General features: G+C 42.0%; 1 protein-coding gene across 1 annotated transcript in view; it reads left to right on the top strand.

Annotated features, from left to right (window-relative positions):
* Nucleotides 1-20,016, top strand: part of prkar1b (protein kinase, cAMP-dependent, regulatory, type I, beta) — a 60,332-nt gene that overhangs the window by 18,769 nt on the left and 21,547 nt on the right. Inside the window, exons 4-5 of the mRNA XM_035654348.1 lie at nt 324-415; nt 18,704-18,765. Of these exons, the coding sequence (XP_035510241.1) occupies nt 324-415; nt 18,704-18,765 (154 nt within the window). The remainder of the gene's footprint in view (nt 1-323; nt 416-18,703; nt 18,766-20,016) is intronic.

The raw sequence follows: 20,016 nt of genomic DNA, 5'->3' as shown, positions 1-20,016 counted from the left end.
ACACACACACACATACACCACAGAGTCTGGGACATGAAAATGCATGTTTTATGAATGAGTTCAGGCCTCATGTGAATTTTTAAGAGCTGTGTGACATTTTGAGTGTAATCCCTGAACAGATGGGCTTTCCCAAAAATACACAGACACACGTGTGGGATACTCCTTTCAGAGTTTGCCAGTACCGCTGCTCTTTAATTACTCAATTTAGTCTTCTTTTGAAGTCAGGCCTATTATGTGTTTGTGCTGGTTTGTTTCATGTGTCCACCTGCATAGTATTGCAGAACTACTTTACTGTAATGGATATTACTGCTTTGTCGACACAGGTGATCCCAAAGGACTACAAGACCATGACTGCCTTGGCCAAGGCCATCTCCAAGAATGTGCTGTTTGCTCACCTGGACGACAATGAGAGAAGGTAAAAAGTGTTTCTGAACCCACTGACTTCTTAAATAGGTTTGCACAACGTCCACAGATGATGCCAGCAATCCAAATGTGTGTGTGTGTGTGTGTGTGTGTGTGGACTATGAGTGCATGTCTGTAAGCTGATAAAGTCATGAATAGGGCATTGTTCCAGTTGAGTGTATTGCCCTTGTGGCCACTGTGTGCCAGTGTTGCCTGCTTTCGGAGCATTTCAAGTCTGCGGAGACACCGGCAGAGCGAGAAGGAGGGGTGAACATGGACAGATGTGACAGAAGAAGAGGGGTATACAGCATATTTTGTTTGGTTGTTGGTTGTTATGGTAACCTGTGTGTATGTCAGTATACAGTTGTGCATTAAGATATGGGTGGTGGTGCTTAGATACATTGCTCAGAAATCAACGATTCTCCATAGTAGTCTTGGAGAGAGAGGGAGGCCAATTTCCCTCTATCCCTCCCTTTTTCATACCATCTGCTCCTATTCATTGTTCTTTCACATTCCTCCTCTCTTCAACCACCCTCTCTCCATCCCTCCATCTGTCCCAGATCTCCAGTGATGGCTGGGTCTGGCTCTGCCGGTCCCGCCCGCCAGCCGGAATAGTGTTTCATTGGCGGAGAGAATCCATTATGCCCCATGGAGAGGAAAACACCGGAGCTTTCCTGTTGGCTAAAGCCCCCACGGACCAAACCCAAAACACACTCTTTCCAGTCTTTCGTCAGCTGACAATTTACCGTGCTCCCTTGGCACCGGCACTAAGGCCTCTGATTGCATGTCAGTGCCTCTGAAGCAGTCCCGAGCAGAGTGCAACATGTGATGGATCCGGACAGTCTGAGAAACCATGTCCTTGGGTGGCTGATGTAGCAGATTAGAGTTACACCACAAAAATATATGGCAGTAGACCATAAACCGTCAGGTCTTAATGTACTCAAGACCTCTTGGCATGCCAAGCTATGTAATGGCGTCGTCTTCAACCCTCAAAACCATGCATGATGTAGAATTTACTCGACTGGCTGTCATGTTTGCTGTCTCGCTACACACAGCTAGCATCAACCATTAATGCTGTGAACACAGGAATTCGTTGTTGTGGTATTTGTGGGTGAGCATGCAGCTAGCAGCGCTGACGGTTTTCAGCTCGTGAAAACCTTGTCTGATTTGGTAGACTACAGGGATATGGCAGTTAGTTGGCTATGTCTTCCTCTGACTCTCTGTTCGTCTCTCTCTGTCACTCTCACAGTCTCTCTCGCTCAGTCGTGTTCTTCCTCACTCTTCACTTCCAGCTGATGACGCTGGACGGCTGGCTTGCTGGCTGGTGGCTCGGTCGCATTGCGGTTATGTTGCGGTTGTTGCGCCTGGAGCTCTATACTGACAGAAGTGTATTGATGTATGGCCAATGTGGTCCTCCAGCATTAATGGAAAAACTGCACACAGTAACCAGAAGGCCTTTGCACATAGCTTAATTGCTGTTGAGTACACAACAAGCTCTCGTTGATAAGGTTCGACACAAAAACTTGCCAGAGAAGGTGTATCTTTGATTTCTGCTCATCCTAAGTGTTGTACAATATCAGAAATCTGAAAAAAAAAACTCAGTATCAGAGTAATAATTTTTGCTTGTTGATGCCTTCTGTTGTTGACATTGATGAAGTCACAGTATGAAGTACATTGCCTTCTTTAGATGTGCCAGAACTGCCAAGGACTGACGCACATTAACAGATGGAGTCTGACTGCACTGTCCTCTCTCCGCGTCTCTCAATCCCTCGCTGTTTCTCGTTTTTCTCTCGTTTTGCAAACAGCTGGACATTTGGGTTATCAGACTTTCTTGCACATGTGGTCTCAGTGGGTAAGAAGGTAGTGACAGCTGACCATTGCTCTTGGTATGGGCCTGCGCTTGTCACGAGGGTGATGGGTCAGTTCTGACTAGTTTCCTGACTGTCATTTAGCTTTGGCAAATTCTTTTGAGTATTTTCTTTTTCAATAAAAGACACAAAACATTCACAAAATGGCTATTTTTGTTTGAGGGATGAGTATGTGAGACAACGATAGAAAAAAAACAGAGGGCTGATAGCTGTGTGTGTGTGTCAAGGAAACATCTTGTGTGATTTGTCACTCTGCAGTTATGTAAGCTGAACACAACACGATTTGTTCCCCCATTAGCACTTTATTATGCTATCATCCCCTTCAGTAATGAGCAAGATTGAAAACAATGAAGCCCTCTTTGTTCCTCTGCTCTCTCCTTTATCTCTCATCACTTTTTTCTTTGTAGCCCTCTTTTTTCGCTTGTTATCTTATCCTCTCTCACTCTGTCTGTAGTTCATAATCTATCTCATCTTCTTAAGTTACTTATCTTTACCAGAAATCCAGAAGAACATTTTTACTAAACTTCTTAAAAGGCACTGGTTGACGAGGCTGCTTTTTCTTCTACTTTCTCCCTTTCATTTTTTTTTTCTGCAGCAGTCATATATTGTGCTGGTGTTTTTGCACGTCTGTGTGCTGTTTAATTTTAGAGCACAACCCATTCTCATACTCAAATGCATGCCAATAAAAATCTGAAGTTTTCTATATGGATCTTGATTTATATCTGCCAGTCTTGAACAATGGACCACCATGGAGTCAGTTGTACAGATATACGTTTTTTTTTTGTTTTTTTTTCAAAACATTGAGAACATTGAGTCCGTATATCATGTCAGTCCATATTCCAACACGTTATTTAAGACTGGATTTAAAGTGTTGACTGCGTGCGTGTGTGTTGACTTGGTGTCCATATGTACACAGCTGAAACCACAGAATTCATTTTGATTCCTGGTTGACACATATCTGTCAAAATGGATCATGTCTGACACTCAAATGTCATTAGATAATATTAGATTGCAATAATTCTAGTCATTAAACTACTCCCCCAAACACCCATAAATATATATTTAGTATACATGTACAGTATACATGTCTTTCCAGAGGAAATATTTCAGCAGTGAAGCTGTCCTATCAGTCTCCTGTTAGGGCTGAGATGAATGTGTGTATAATTACAGGAATGGGCCAGGAAAGAGAAAAATGATCCAGGAGGTCATCTTAGGACAAGTAAAATTAAACTAAAACGGAGCCAGCTAGTGCTCTGCGCTTTGATCATGTCCTGTTTTGTGAATGTTTGCTTCCTCAGCTTCCATTGTGAGGAATGTAAAGATGTCAGGGTTTATGTGTCAGACACAGTGCATTCTTGAGGGGGATTGAAAACAGAGAATATAGAGGGGAATTTGGTGAAAGAGGCAGGAGAAAAGGTTTTTATTTTCCCTATAAACTACATTATAAAAACATTCAGATTGCATCTTTTTTAAAATTCTGCTAAAGTGTTGTTATACCTGAGCTCAGGTAAGGGTGAGAGACAGGAAAAAGTCAAATCAAAAAGAAAGCAAGAGAGATGTGGCACTACCTCTGTTTGTGCTACGTACACCCCCGCTCTTTGCTCTCCTTCATCACTCTTTTCTGAGAGACTAGGTAATCAAGCAGATAACACTTTTTTTAAATAAACAATAGCCCAAAATGTGTAATCCTTCTTATAAACTGTATAAACAGTATGTTTTGATGGAGGCTGAAGTTGCTTAGGAGAAAAAATATATAGAATGTACTGGTAAGAGAAAGAAGCAAACACATGCACATAACCAGGCACACAAATACCGCCATCACTACAAAGGATGACAGGGGATTGCATTATCATGAGAAACACACACACACACAAGGACATTCTCAAGTATGCATGTCAGACAGTGTTCCCAGTGAGGCTGCTCCAGCTGGGAGCATGGAGTCTTTGATTAACACACCATTCCATATGTCAAACTTTATGGCCTCAAAGTTTCTGAGCTCCACCAGCCGTGTGTGTGTATCTGTGTGTGTATCTGTGTGTGTGTATGAGTAGTCCATCTTTCTTCAGCTGCCTGGAAGTGAAACCTCAACACATCTTGCCTTCCAGATTTCAACTAAACACTGTTTTTGTTATTAAAAGGCAGTTTGGCACACTGAGGTCGGTTCCAGGAATAAAGAGATCAAAGCACATCACTTTTTTTCTACTTACAGTATTTAAAATGTGTGTTATTTAGATTGATCTCCAAAAACACACATGTATGGCACCCGTGCATTGCACCAGTGTATATACAGTGCACAGTTAGGAATATTTTGTTGTTTTCAAATAGGTCATGGTTTGTTAGGAATACAAACTATAAAGGAATAGAATATACTGTACCACTGGGGGACAGGATCTCTGTCTGTTTATCTCTTTGACCTTGGCTGGTCTTTAAACTGACGTCTGAACTTTTGCCATGGTGCGGCTCCCAGTGGGCCACCGGGCGGACCCTTCTATTAGCCGCCCATTAGCTGCCATAATGACCTCATTATGATATGCCCACACAAATAGACACACAAGCACACAAGATAAGATGGGAACAGGTGTTTGATTTCACATTGTGCTGAGCCTGCTTTGCTAACACCCAACTCAGCCTTCAACCACCTGTCTCAATACTGTAACGATACAGTAGTTGTTATCATATTGACTGAAACTATTATCTCATCTTGCCATCTGGATGTTTGATTACTCTGTTTTGGTTTCAGCTACCTAACAGTGCTAGTTTTCAGATTAAAGATTTTGATAAGTAAATGTCGGGATTGATAACAGAGAGAAACAGGTCATGCTGTTTTACACCAATTTAGATATCTGGCCTTGGCCAAATTGTCACAGTTTACAGGCTTGTGTGTGTACGTATGCGCACGTATGCATGCACATCACCTGTTTGTCCAGGTGCACACTCAGATGAGATTTGCCAGGCCTATCTCCCCACCACTTCCCCCTGTTAAATACCCATTGAGAATCAGTCTTTTAATATGGTCAACAGAAGCGCTATCGCCTGTTTAAACACACATTCTTTCAGTTCCTTCTGTAATAGTGTTTCTTATCTGACTTCCTACTGATGTGATATGAAGTGAGACTTCTGTTTGCAGTAGTATGTGTTATTATTGGCCTGTTTTTGTTAATTTTTCTGCACACCTGGATAAATGACCTTGATGATCTCCTACTTTGTATGAGTGCAACGATGGAGAGAAAGCAGCAAGGTACAGATACAGGAGCAGTTCTTTGAGGTCACATTTAAAGAGGGATTAATTACAGACCTCTGGGAAATCTGTTAGAGGTACATTTATTTATCCCATGACACTAACATAACACACACAAATACACATATACATGCTCATCAAGTTCTCTTCTCCTGTCCGCCTGCATTAGTCTAATGCCCTTGTACCACAAAACCCTCTCCTGGGGACAGTAGAGACACGAGAAGCCCTGCTCTCTCCATAACCACATAAATAGTCTGGCAGGCAGGAGGAAAGCCTGTTTATCCCATTCCTTGAGCTGTCTTGGCAGAGGTTGCAATATTCTAAAATAACATTGCCATCTGGTAACAAGGGTTGTTAAATCTTTTCATGTCGCAGGACCCAATTGTAAATCAAACAAATACAGTATTTTATCTTTGATATGTAGAGAACCAGAAAATACTCCAGAAGTAAAGCAATTTTATTCCACAAGAGGCACAATCAGTACACAATTCTGCAGTTATAATGTTAGGATAATGGGGGAAAGGATTGTAAAGAGGTGGTGCTTACCTCATCCTGTCTGCTTTAATCCTCTAATTAACAAGCTGAGTAATGAGTTGATGAAGTGACCGATTAGTTGCCCCCTGACCCCTAAGCCCTGACCTCTGCACCTTCTTCACTAGCCCCTGCCGATGGACAGGCAACATCTTTAGTGTACTGGCACTCTTTGTCTATGTCTGTGTGTGTGTGTGTGTGTGTGTGTGTATTTGTGTGTGCTTGAAGAGGTGCAAAAACAATAATAAATAAATCAGCGAGCGACAGAAAACTTAAATAAACAAACAATAGCAAAGCGAAAGACACTAAAACTGCCCGAGAAAGATCGGTCTTGTCTCGTGTTCCTGCGGAAGTTTATTTAAGGCCTGTGTGAAAGGAAAAAACAACAAAGAGGATGCAATGTGAGATAGTGTGCTGTGGAGCCATATCAGATAATACAGCTCTCATCATTGCATCTGATAGCTCACTCATTTGAATCGGGCTCCATATCAATGGATGTGGAACTTGAGCTCTGTGCTCCGGTGAATGGGTTCATATTTGAAACACGGATACAGCGGTTTCTAAATTAAACTGTACAGGCAAAAATGCCCAACTACAGCTACACATGACCTGCATCTAACTCAAGCAACATCCACACGGTGACAGTCAAAGTGTGTTGTTACCACAAAGCAGCCCCTAGGGGGTGTTTTTGCCACACACACACATAATACAGATATTAACTGTCTCCTGAGTCATTGCTTCTGCTGCTCAAACACACTAGTTCTTGCAACTGGAAACAAATATACAAACAAGGATATATGTCCATGATTATTGTGTGCCTTTAGGCATAGATGCTTGGACATTTAGTTGTTTAGTTGACCCCCTGTAGACTGTTACTTCCTGGCAGTATATAGTGCAGGCCAAACAGGATGTAGTGGCACTGAATGGCACTGGATGGCTTTTTGTCTCTTTTTCTTGTGGTTTTGGAATGACTACTGAAGAATCATCCCGTAGTGTGTGTGTGTTGGCTTTTCCCGTCATTGAGAAGACCTGTTTCTCTCCGTGTTCAGTTAGCAGACTAGAAAGGATGTTTGACCTCGTCTGCAATTAGTATTTTATGGCAGGCTATGCAATAACAGCACGAACAAATTAGCAGCTTTCTGTTGTGTGCTGTTTAGGCTATTTGTTTGCGTGTGTGTTTGTGTTTCCTGTCTTACTCACTGTGTGTTCTCATCCCCGTTCTTCCTGAAAGCCTGGTGGTCCTCTTTTCCCCCCTTTTCAGAATTCACTACTTTCTCTCTCTTTTTCGCTTCCTGTCTTTCTCCCTCTCTATCAGTCATGCAGGCTCATTCACATCTACATCCACACTCACATCCAGTCCCTCCCCCACATTCATGTGCAGTCTTCTCTCTCTATCCCCTGCATGGCTTTGTGCTGCTGCCACAATGCCAGGGGCCAGGCGATGAGGTCACTCTCCACAGGAGAGCTGCAGGCCTGACTGAACCGCGACCATCCCCACCACCATCCAGCGCACAGAGGACTAACAGGCCAGCCGTCTCACCTCCCCCAGCACACTGCATCCTTTCCTCAGCTCGGACAACTTCACTTTTACGCCCATGCAAACCACAGGCCCCGCACACAACATATAATTTGTATGGGGTTCATATCAGTCAGGCTGTGTGCTTGCAAGCAGCCGGAGATAACTATTAAAAATCAACAAGTACACACGTGTACGTACACACAGTTACACACACAACTGCACAGATAGCTGGAAACTTTTGTCCTCTCTCATACCCTCTGCTGTGTTTTTCAACCTGTCCCCTGCTGCCTCTTCTGCCCTATGCCATCATTTGCTATCCTTTACTCCATCCATTTCTCCATCCAGTTCTTAAGAAAGTAGTGAGTCATGAAGTCCTGTTAGTCTCTGGAGGCCTTTTTATAACGTTGAATTCCATCCAAAATGTACCCCAGAGTCTGTGCAAGACAGTTTTTCCAGCTAGTTATGATTCACCCCTACCTTTTCAGCTGCTAATGTCATCAATGTGAGTGTGTGTGTGTGTGTGTGTTTTTGTCATTGTGTTTGCATGTGTGTCTATGTTTGTGTGTAGACATGTCTTTTTTGTTCATCCATGTGTGTGCAGGTACTTTTGTTTTGCTTAAAAAAGTGGTGTGTAAATGTGTGTTTGGACAGTGCATGTGCATGTGTGTCAGCAAACAGGAAAAGGGAGAGAAACTGGCTTCCACTTTGCATCTGAACAGAAGTCCACGGTGGGAGAAGAAGTGAATCACCTCAAGCTCTCCCAACAAAATGGCCCTCAGAAACACTTGAACTACAGAGAGAGTGAAAGTCAAGAGGAGCGAGTGCAGTAAAAGAAAGGAAGCATATTCAAAATCACTGTTAACACTTTTAAGCTGAGACGTGTGTGCCAAGATCGTGGACAGTGTCACGTTTCATTTCATGTGAATGAATTTGTAGGGTAAATGTGCGAGTGTGCATGACAGTGACTTCCTAGCCAATGTTTGCCCCTGCTGTGAGGACATGGTGTTCCTGCAACCCTCCAGTGCCTTTATAGCTCAGCCAGGCCCAAAAGTACAACCCACACACTGACCACCGCACATTAGCCGAGGACAGAGCAACCCAGCGCCCTACAGAATAGCCTGGGTCAGCCCATGGCCTCCTATTGTATACATCCCGTCTGCTTTGTCTATGCTACTGTGATAGGTTCCAGTGCACAGGCACAGACAACAGTCTTGTTATAGCGTGTTAATTCTCCCATGACCTCCTTGTTAGTTTGTGGGTGTCACTCTGGTTGAGTTTCATTTAGATTAGAGGTACTCAGCCCACTTCCATGCTTGATAAGTTTAAATGTGTGATGAGCCTGTGTTATATAGAATTGAGGCCAACACAGAGTGGTTTGGCTTCTCAGGTGATAGTTTGTCATAGGCTAATGTTGTTATGTTGTTATCTACAATACATACACAGTGACCGCATGAATAATTGTGTTTAAATTGCTATTTTGATTTATATCTCTATGAAAACTTCACACAAGAAAATGATTCTGCAATATTTACATCAGAAGGGACATCTGTTTCATCTCACCAAGCACTCCTGATTTCAACAACTCACAGGACTGTTTTGCACTGCGTGATTATCAGACACAGAAACAAAAACGAATGTAATGTGAGTAAACAGAGGGATAGCGTAAAGGAAGGAAAAAAGGCAGCACTTCAATGATGATAAAAAGGTTAAAGGTCACAGCATTTCTTGATCATTTTCTGTGGTTTTGTTTGCAACTGATAAATTGACAAATCATCGACAAATTTCAATATCTTTTCTGTCATTTTTGGTTTTCACTGGAATTAGATCCTCCAGGTTAAAAGTGCATTTTGACAGTATCTGCTCTCACTTTTTCATGAATTCAGTGTGTTCAAAGCCAAAGGAAGGAGCTTTGTTCTTTGTTTTTGGCAGCACGATTTCATGCCACAGAAGTATCAGTATTTCTCGCTTCTTTAGATCTTCCATCATCAAAGAAAAAAGAAGAAAAAGTTGTTTAGATGAGCCTCTCAAAATTCAATAAAATTAATAATATAATAATAAATTATTGATCCGTGTAGATTAAACACTTCAGACTTCACTTCAAGTTAAAAGATGGATAAAAAAACTCAGTGATCAGCACCCAATATGCTGCATTTTGCACACCATACCATAAAATCTCTTAAAGCTACACGCATATTAGAAAAGGTGTATTTTTAAGGCAGATGTTTTCCCTGAGAATCATGAATGAAACTAACAATGTCCCTTCTGAGTAACGAAATTGTAGTAATTTTAAGTGTATCCAGGGAGTTGCCATACATTGTTGTTACATTTTCCACTTAGCAAATTGCTAACATTAGCGCATTCCATGGTGTAAGCACATTATACACAAGGTGCTAGTTGGTTGCTCAACATTGTCCAGGTCTGCGGGCTGTGTTTCTTATGAAGCTGTCTGTTTACAACAGGGAAGGCCTTACGTCAGTCAGATGTCAGCTATTGAATGTCGACAATTTCTCTCCCCCCTTTGCACCCAGTGCACCTATTACCTCACTGCCCAGAGCGCTGGTTGATGAGGTTTGTACACACATACGGGTACAGTGTACAGTTTTAGCCTAAAGCATTTCTGCAGTGGATACTTTGTCCTTTGCTTTTCTCCATTTAGTCATCCACTTATCCTTCTCTTCCTCTTCCTCAGGTCCTGGGACTTTTTTCAGAGTTTTTTCTCTGTCTCAATTTCAGCCTATATATCAGTGTTTGAGCGTGAACCTATAACGCGCTGTGTTGTGTAAACACCTCTCAGGTTCAAAACCCCAACAAAGGACAATTTGTGTCACAATCTGCTTCTCAAATGCTTATCTTGTTCTACTGCTTGTCTTCTGTGAGGTGGGAATGAGGGAGGGAGGAGGAACATGGAGAGGAAAAGACATGCCCGCAGGACAGCGGCGTGTCTTGTGATGTTTAGCGACGTGTCGGGATACGTGTGTGTCTATGTGTGTTTGAGAGAGAGAGTGAGAAAGAGAGAGAGGAACAACTCTTGGCACCTGTACACAATGTATAGGGTTGTTTTATCTATTTATAATATATTTTTTGTGAATTAAGTGAAATGACTTCTTTTCTGTCTCTGGGTGAGGAAGTAAATGTGTCTCCCTCTCTATCTGTCTCCCTCTTTCTGTCTGTCTCTTTGCCTCATTCCAGTGACATGTCCCCTGTAGACACATCAGAGAGATAGAGGCTTATTCCTGTCAGCGCTTGATTCAGCCTGACCCTTTTTCCCTCTAAGTGGAGAAAGAGCTCACTTTTCCTGCCCCGGGGCAACAAACAATGGAAACAGTGGTCATTAGAAAAGTGCTAAAATGTATGAGTAGTGAAAATAAAAACTAGATGGGTAGCAGAAGGAAAAAAGTTAAGAGTAATGAGAGAAAATAAAATACATTTCAGTAAGGTTAGTAAACAGCATAGCAGCAGCAACTGCGAGGAAGGAAAAGGAAAGAAAGGGTGAGGAAATAAGACTGCAGGGTTGGACATGTTTGTGATATTTTGAGGCTGACATCATGGCTGCATCAGCAGGTGGTGTGTGTTGGATCATCAGGTAGGCCTATAAAACTGCATTGTCACACTGAATGCACACAGCAGTCTGAAAAGAGGTGAGCAGGGGAACTTTAATCATATCACCAGCAAGCCAGTAGTGTATTGTGAGATTTAGCTAAATGTGTGAGTCAGACTTTATTTTTATCCCTTTTCTTAATCCAGCTCAAATCTTTGGAGAGGAGGAGGAAAGACGTGGACCCACAAGCCAACTATACTGCAATACCAGTACTTTGCCTGGAAAATTATTCAGCTTTTCACTGCAGAAGCACACGTATAATCCCATGATTTTGAACATCAAAGGCTCTGATGTGGCATATATTTACAGTCAAGATACTGTCAAAGTTTGATGTTTGTTCTCCGCCCCGTAACACATCCTCCTTTCTCCTCACATCCTCCTATCAACCACTCCCTCTTTCTCACTCTTTTGCTCCTCAGACTTGGTCCTTTCTTCCACTGCCATGCAACTCTGCCTCTCACCTCCAACACGAATGTGTGTAGCTGTGTGTGTGAGTGTGAGTTGGATGGTATATTCCAAGCAGTAGTCACAGCAGAAGAATGAGGCTGTGCGAACAAACCCTGAATCATTATCACTGCTGCTTTTAAAACTGATGGCAGACATAGTTAATAAGCTGTTTTAAGCTTGTAATGTGTGTGAGTGAGTGTTTACTTGTTTATGCAGAAGTGAGGGTGAACAAGGTGTTCATTAAGCTCGGCCTGGTAGAAAGGCCTCAGCTGTCTGGTATTCACTGCGTCAGCTGGACGCTCTTTCCAGTTAAATCTTTCTCTATTTCCATTCTACTGTCTTTCTCTTTCTCTCTGTTTCTACTTTTCCTGCCCTCTAAACCGACACTTCCAACGCCAGTGACACAACAGTGTGAGGACAGTACTGGTGCTGCGTAAAGGGGCACGGTGAGGAGGAGGAGGTGATAAGGGCAATTTGCCCTCTTGTGAAGTTGGCATTGGCAAGCTAGCAGGGTCCAAGGTGCCAGTGCCAGTTCAGTGGTAGTTCAGTCTGATATTTTATCTGACAACTACCGCTTCAGTTAGGCTCAAAGGTTTCAGGAAAGCTACTGTGTCAGTTAGTCTTTCCTTCTCTTTCATCCATCCCTCCCAGCAAAGTGTTGTTTGTTTGTTTGACCTGGTTTGTTTGTGTCGCAAGCACAGCTGTAAAGTATATTTCCAACTACCTTAGATGCAGCATGACTTTGTTTACAATAGAGGCAATTTTGACACAGCTGGTCAGATTTAAGGGACGGACATCTCATAGTGATCACTTTACTTCTTCTTGCTACATTTAATTGGACAAAATTAGTATCTGAATAAATTTGAGAAACAGGTCACACTGTTTCAAAATTATGCTTCATTTGATATCAATAACATATTCTGTAGTTTTATTGGGGGTTAGTAAAAGGCTTGGGAGATTATAGACATGGGGTCATCAGCTAAACACCATTGTTTGCTGACTGGTCCGGTATGTATTTGACCAGGTGAATCAGCACTCCAGACATCTTGAGCATGCAAAGTGTGGTCTAGCTTTTTTAAGGTCAGTAAAATGTAGTGTTTTATCACCATATTAAGTCTTAAAAATACAGATTAGACCAAGTATATGCCACGTGTAACATGTCAGACATAAATTGGACAAAGGCAAAAATGAAGGGAAGTGAATTAAGGGTAGAAAACTAAAGACACACAGCTCTTTTTCTCTCAGGTGGTCTGATCATTGCAGTGCATATAAATGACAGTGTTTCCTTCAGCCAGTTTTAGCAGCAGTGAACAGGTCACACAGATCACTAAGCCTGGCCCTGAGGTGCTTTGGTACTGCAATGCACACATTTTTAGACGCACTCTGAGGCGTCTACACTCTGAGGCCAGAGGATGCATGCAGGTTTACACCCCTTATAAACCCACCAGGTCCAGGTGTGTGGGTTTAACACAGTGTGCTCCCTGCACTCTGTTGGTTTTAAATACAACTTCCAACATTTAATCACACAGCTTACTCAAACTAGACCACTTTAGACCTCCACGTATGCGAATGTTAGCCCCCATTAGATCTTTGAGACAGAAATATCAGTCCAAAGCACTCTTAAATTCTTAAAGGATTTAAAAAGTGTTTAGTGTGCAATAGGCCATTGCATATTAAAAGAACACTAAGTGTTTTTGGAGCTTATGATGTTTATCAGACCTTAATTTTGAGAGCCCCGAGGACCAAAGCCAAGGGCACATTTGGGAAAAGGCCAGTTCAGATTTTAGAAAAGTGAGGGTTCTCTCTCTCCTTGTCTGGCGTCCTCCCTCCTCTTACATCGTTGACCATCTCTAAAGTGGTCATTGCCACTAGCCGTAAACTCTTATGTCCACCTGTAAACCATCCAGGACCACCTCTGTGCTGCATGGTTGCCTCTACACTCAGTATAGGCCAGTTCACATCTGCCCAGACAAATAGTAGGACCTTGTAAAATCATTCAAAAATAATCTCAATTTATATTATAGTGATATATATTTTAAAAGAGGAGCAGAGGGGAAATATTCATCAGCGTTCTTAAAAAATGTTTTTCATGTTATAGATCTGCCAATAAGACTTGATGTGCAAGAAGAACTTAGTTTACCAGAAACACACAATAATCAACTCATCTTTTAGTCACAAAATATGTGAATGCACATTAATGCAACACTATGCAAGATTTGGTTTCAGAGTGCAATATTGCAATGCTAAAATTAGTCTCTAGTTGTTGTTTTATGAACTAGCTTTCCCAGTTTTATTATTCAACATCACTAGTTCACTGTAGTTTTAAAAGTAGACATATACAGTTGTGATTTGGTGGTCAGGAGGGCATCTTTGTGGTGTGTCTGGACCAAGTACAACGCAGCACAGACTGCTTTCGGTGGTTGGAGGCCAGTTCAAAGAAATGGGCAGCAGCTGGCATGGCCCCGTTCTTCCATTTTCCGCCAGGTCTCTAGGGAGAGACAGGGCGCGTGCCAAGGGCTTTCATGTCATAAATATCCTCCCTAAATGCTTCAGTGCTTTATAATTATACCTCCTTCATCTCCCCCTTTTTTCTCTTTCTTACTCACTCTCTCATACTACTGCGTATTGTCAGCGGTGTGTGTCTGTCTGCATGTGAGTGCATAAGTGTGTGTACATGCATGTATGTGCATAGTGCTATATGTGTTTAGTAAACAAATTTCATTGTGTCTGGACTTATAGAGCTCAGGGGGGTGACTTCGTTGTTCCATGTGAGTCATTTTGGCTGATGGAGCTCACCTTTAAACTCTGGACATTAAACTGTACATTACTTACCCAGTCTCACACAACTGTTTTCCATATTACTGTAATATACCCACAATGAGTCACACAACAGGCTAGTAAACAGTTCTGTTAACCTCCATCATCAGTGAAAATCTAATGTATGTTTTCATCCTTTTTTTTGTGAGTTTGCATGTGCTTTACACATTATGCTGACTAACCACAACTCATTGTTGTATGTGATACCCATAGCAACCTGCCACTTTAGTTACAGTTGATGAGAATGTGCACAATGCATCTTTGCAGAGCTTTTAATTCCATTCAGACTACAGTAAGTTTCAATTCTGTTTAACATTCCCAAGTCAGGAGACTTGCCGGCACTTGCAGGACTCACTTATTATTACATCGGCATTTTAGTGGCCGCAGACTATCAAATTATAATGTAATGAAGGGGTGAAACCTTTTTTACTTTAACAGGTGTTTATTTGTATATGATTCCCAGTTCTTAGATAACTTCTTCAGTTAATTCGTGTTAGGATTTCTTTTCTTTTCTTTTCCTTTTCTACATCTAGCATTAGTTTTTTGCTAGTTTTTTTTATGTTCATAGGTGAAGGATGATCATCATGTCACCCTGCTGCCATTGTTAGCCTATAAACCTTACACATATTATACAAATCAAGTGTACATCATTTGATGTCCTCAGGCCATTATTTATATCATGGAATTGTGTAGACTTGCAAAACAAAGACTATTGTTCTGATTTGCCCGAATCAGCAATCTGAATTACTATCAACTGTGGTAGTGAAAATTAATCCTTCAAGCACTTAAGGCATGAACACTGTGCCAGCCAAACCAGTGGCACATTGCTGCCAAGCCAAGACACAACTTGGAGAGCTGGGAAGTTCCCGTATGCGGTGCAGTTGTTGATTGCTTTGGTTATTGCAAAACCTCTTTCACTCAGACGAGTGAGCATTCTGGATGGGTTCCCCATTAAGGGCTTGTGTAACTCAACATTCTGCGGCCCATTAAGAAACACAAAGACATGGCGGCACACCACACTGTTAAAGAGTCCTTTGGTGTTAATGGCATAATAGTAGTTCTGTGTGTTAAGGTAGAAATGCGAGAGATAAGACGTCTGCTGCAGAACAAATAAACAGCTGTGTTACAGAGGAGAGATTAAGAAGAAGGAGGGAAGATGTGAGCGAGAAAAGCCGTCAACGCCAACTCGGAAGAACAACAAGCAATCCAGCTACAACAAGCAGGCCTGATTTTATGTCATTAATGACTGAAATCCCCTAAGCTAACCGCGTTTTTATGAGTGTTTGAGAACAATAGTAGGCTGTTGCTGCGTTGTTGTGTGCGTGTGTGGGGGAGAGAGTGAAGGCGCACATAAACTTTTCCTATCATTCCCACACAAACGCACACATGCATGCGTGTATACAGATTCTCACTGTGTTGAACGACTTGCAACCTGAGGTGGCAGCTACATTTTAGTATGGCTTGGTTAATCGGACTGGCATTTTCTTCTTTACAAAAACCACAGCTTCAAGACACAATGCAATTTCAGTGCAGTGTTTTACTTACAAGTATCTCTTCTTTCTAATTGCATCCATTTTGCTGTTAATTCCACCCATGACTTCATCTTTTGGGATCATCGGTTTCTTCCCTGCTTATAGCCACTCTTATTATCACACAAGTGCCCTTATCTCTAGCTGCGACTTCCTGCACTACAAACACATACACAGACGATGTGCTGTCTATGTGATGTCTTCTGGACAAGGACTGTGTTGTGCACAGGGGGATAGATCGTAAGAATTCCCAATAAGATAAGAATGATGTCAGTGAGGGTATGAACATAGTTAACAATTGCTGATTTACTTGGATGCATTTCTCATTTTTTGTGGGATGTGTTTTTACGTGCATGCATACTCGTAAGAGTGTGCATAAAAGGCGTGTGCTCATGTGTTGCCGGGAAGTATCTCCGCATATCTCAACCATGACAGAAGCTTTGTCTCCCTTCCTAGGGTGGAGGTGAACTTCCTAGCCCCTTCGGAGTCTACATGTTCTCTCTCTCTCTCTTTTCCTTTCTGTCTGTCTCTGTCAGAACAGCATATCCATTGTTGGGGGGGGTTAGGGTGGGGGGGTGCTCTGCCTTTTCATAAGGTCAGAGGGGCTACAGGTAACGGAAAGGACAAGATTAATCACTTGATCTGGGACAGGCAGGGAGGGGGCGATAGACCGAGAGATGAGAGAAAAGGTGGGGCAGCGCAAGAATTAGAGGGAAGAAAGGGGTAATTGAGAGGGGAGAGGAAGAGAAAAAGTTATCGAGAGCAGACAGGGAGGAAGTTGGGGATGAAGAAAGGGAAAGAGAGACAGGTAAAGACGAGGGGAAGTAATTACCTGCATAAGTGTCTTTGTTGTGCTCACTGATGCATTCAGTGAGAGGCAGGGCATGGAAAGAGAGAGGTGGTCAAGGGTAATTACCTAAACGCACGTTACTTGCCTTTGATCCTCTCGCTATGCATATGTGCCACAGTCTGGAGCATCCTACTTAGCTGCATGATGCATCATCATCATCATCAACACCGTCATCATCGCTACTAGGTAAGGGTTCACACCGAAGCACAACCTGTCTTGAGTTAAAAAGCATTTAAATATATTTTGATGTAATTTTAACATCATTCAAGATATGATGTAAAAGTTAACGACTTGTATGTGCTGATTTTTCCATGTTTTTTTTTTTTTTGCGCTGTTGAATTTCTTTTTTCACTAAGGTAATTATTTTCATAAACCACACATTATGAAACTCTGAATAAACAGACTCCATGCCAAGCGCAGGTGGTCATAGACTCCTGCAGATGTTGCTCTGACTAATCAGCATCAAAGCGTTGGAGTTTGCGTGTCATATGAGAGTGCCAGTGTGGGTATTTTCATGTGCTTTAATATATTGTGAGTGAGTGTGTTGACATGCACAAGTCAGTGTACATGCTTGGTACCACGTGGATATAGTGTATGGAGGCTGTGTTGTATGTGAGAGTACCCAAGTGTGTCTGTGCATCTTTCAGCCTGCGCTTGTACACTTCAAAGAGTGTGGGGGTTTTTTGTACACATGCGTGTGTGTGTCCTGGAGTATGTGTGAGTCAGTGGCCAGCTGTATCGCACAGGGCCTACCTGTGGGTGTAGTTGGCCCAAATCCACCTTCTTAAGTCTGCTTTTTATTCAGTGTCACATAAACAAATACCAGCAGGGTCAGTTCACTTCCAAACCACTCAATAACATCCTCAGATCTCTCCCCAACATCTGTTGACCTGTAATATTTTTTTCTTCACCGGGGAGGTTCATGTAAAGCAACACTTTTATGTCTGTAGTGTACAGCAAGGTGTGTTTGGCTGTGAAAACATTTTCATTTCTAAGTGCTGCATAGTCAAGTGCACAGACATATTCAACACCCACACATTATTTTGTAGAAACCTGCGTGTTTTCATAGGCAATATATACTCAAACGCAGACAGACTGGTGCAAACACACATTCGGTGACATACACGCATAACCGAGAACGGGCTCGAACTTGCCCCACATTCACTCAGCAGGTCTTGTATGTCTTTGATATGCCTGACCCTCTTTTATTGTTTTTTCTATATTTCTCTATAAGACGGGTGGTATGTAACTGATTAGATAGATAAATATACCCTGAGGGTGAGAGACAGGCAGAGAGGAGGAGGAGAGGAAGGATACTGTGTTTTCTGAATCTTGTCCCAACACATCTCAGCCGTGGAACTTTAATCTGCTGAGGTTTCATGCATTTAAACGGCCCGATTAGGAACAGTCTAACAGGCGCTTTCCCTGCCGGCCTGAAACAGAAATTAAGTGCTTAGGCACAGCCATCATTTGTTTGTTTTCTCAGTGCCTCTTTTAAAAGATACGCTCGGAGATAAAGGCTTTGATCGTGTGCTGAAACAGCACACAGTCATGTTCGAGCCTATGTGCAGCACTGATACGATGTAAAGATGCGGAGAAAGTGGCTGAAGCTTTGCTGATTAATCTGATAATATTCTCTTATGTTTGGTACTTGCATTCAGTTGCACCTGTAGTAATAGATGTAATAAGTGTTTATAAGAAGATAGGAACAATGTTTTTGAGCCTGATGATGAACAAAACTGTGGGATGTTTGTTCTTTATGATGGTTTTAATTGAGAATAGGGATGCATGTTTGTTTGTGGAGTAATGCACCATTATAGCAGGTACGTTGGTAATAACTGTGTTCTTCCTCCCTCTTTCCTTCTCCCTCATTCCTCTTCCCTCTCTGTCTCTTTCTCCTTCAGTGACATATTTGATGCCATGTTCCCAGTCACCCACATTGCAGGGGAAACAGTTATCCAGCAAGGTATGTATAAATGTTTTGTTTGGATGAATGTTGTCAGTCAATCATATAAACTGTGGAGTACTGTACACAGTTGCTGTCACATTAATTAATAATCCTAGAATAATTGGCATGTTAGTGATGTTGAGACTTTCTGTTTCTTAGAGTACTGCACTTAAAAACAGTTGATTAATCATCAGCCAGATCCTAATTACATAATTGGAAGGTGCCAAATAACCAACATTTTAAGCTATGTCTTGCTAAATGACAACATTGAAGATAGATATTTAAACAGATATTGAGCTACAATTGTATCAATCCAGCACTATTTCAGTCATAATTCTACTGTTACTCTTAAAATGTGACAAACAAGGGTTTAGATTATAATGGATTTTAAGAATAAAACAGGTTGAATACTGAGATATAGCTGACCATTCTGAGGTGTGTAGAGGTATGTGTGGTTATTCTGTAGCAGCCTGTTGTCATTCGCATGTTTCTTGAATCGAGGTAAACACGAGAAGCTGGCAAAATTGGCAAAGTGGCAACAGTTTGATGTTATGCCACAGGCCGATGTGGTTCTGGGATATGTACTCACACGTTTTCCACCAAAATACCAACAACTCTTTTTCAATTTTCTCCCAGTGAAATGGTTGATTGCACAGATTGTTAAGCCTGTGGGGCAAATTTGTGATATTGGTTTATAATAATAAAATTGACTTGCTTCTCCTCCCACCTGTGTACTGTGAGCTCTGTGCTGGGAACAAAAATACCACACAGATGGGCAAAGTAAATTTCAAGGTTGGGGTGCTGCGTGCGATAGTCATTGGCCACCACAAAAAAGACCCCTTTTTCTCAAAGAAAGCATCTACTGCACTCCCACTACTTTGTCCTACCACTCTCTTGTTCCCTCCCTTTTCTCTCTTTGCCCCATTCATACATTCCCCCACTCTGCACCATATGTCAAGTCCCTCTCCTCTGCCTAGCCACAGTTGTCAAAGCCTTCACTCTAGACATGCCTGTACTTTGAAGGAATACAGAGCATAGCAGGGTCAGACTGTATTTTTCCAGTCCCCCCACCCTCACTCAAACTCCTATCAAACACAGACACAAACATGTTAAATCATATATTTAAAGTACTAAAAACACACTCATGCATAACATCACACAGGTAGAGCTTGCCATACAAACACACACTCTTTTAGACACTGAGTGAAGGATAATTGGCTTTTGTACACACACTGGATCACACACTCGCTTCGTCACTCCCACCTACTC

This window comes from Morone saxatilis, unplaced genomic scaffold, assembly GCF_004916995.1.
Source record: "Morone saxatilis isolate NCDOM2014 unplaced genomic scaffold, NCSU_SB_2.0 Contig14, whole genome shotgun sequence".
NCBI classification, from domain to species: domain Eukaryota; kingdom Metazoa; phylum Chordata; class Actinopteri; family Moronidae; genus Morone; species Morone saxatilis.
This window is presented reverse-complemented; position numbering and strand designations above follow the sequence as displayed.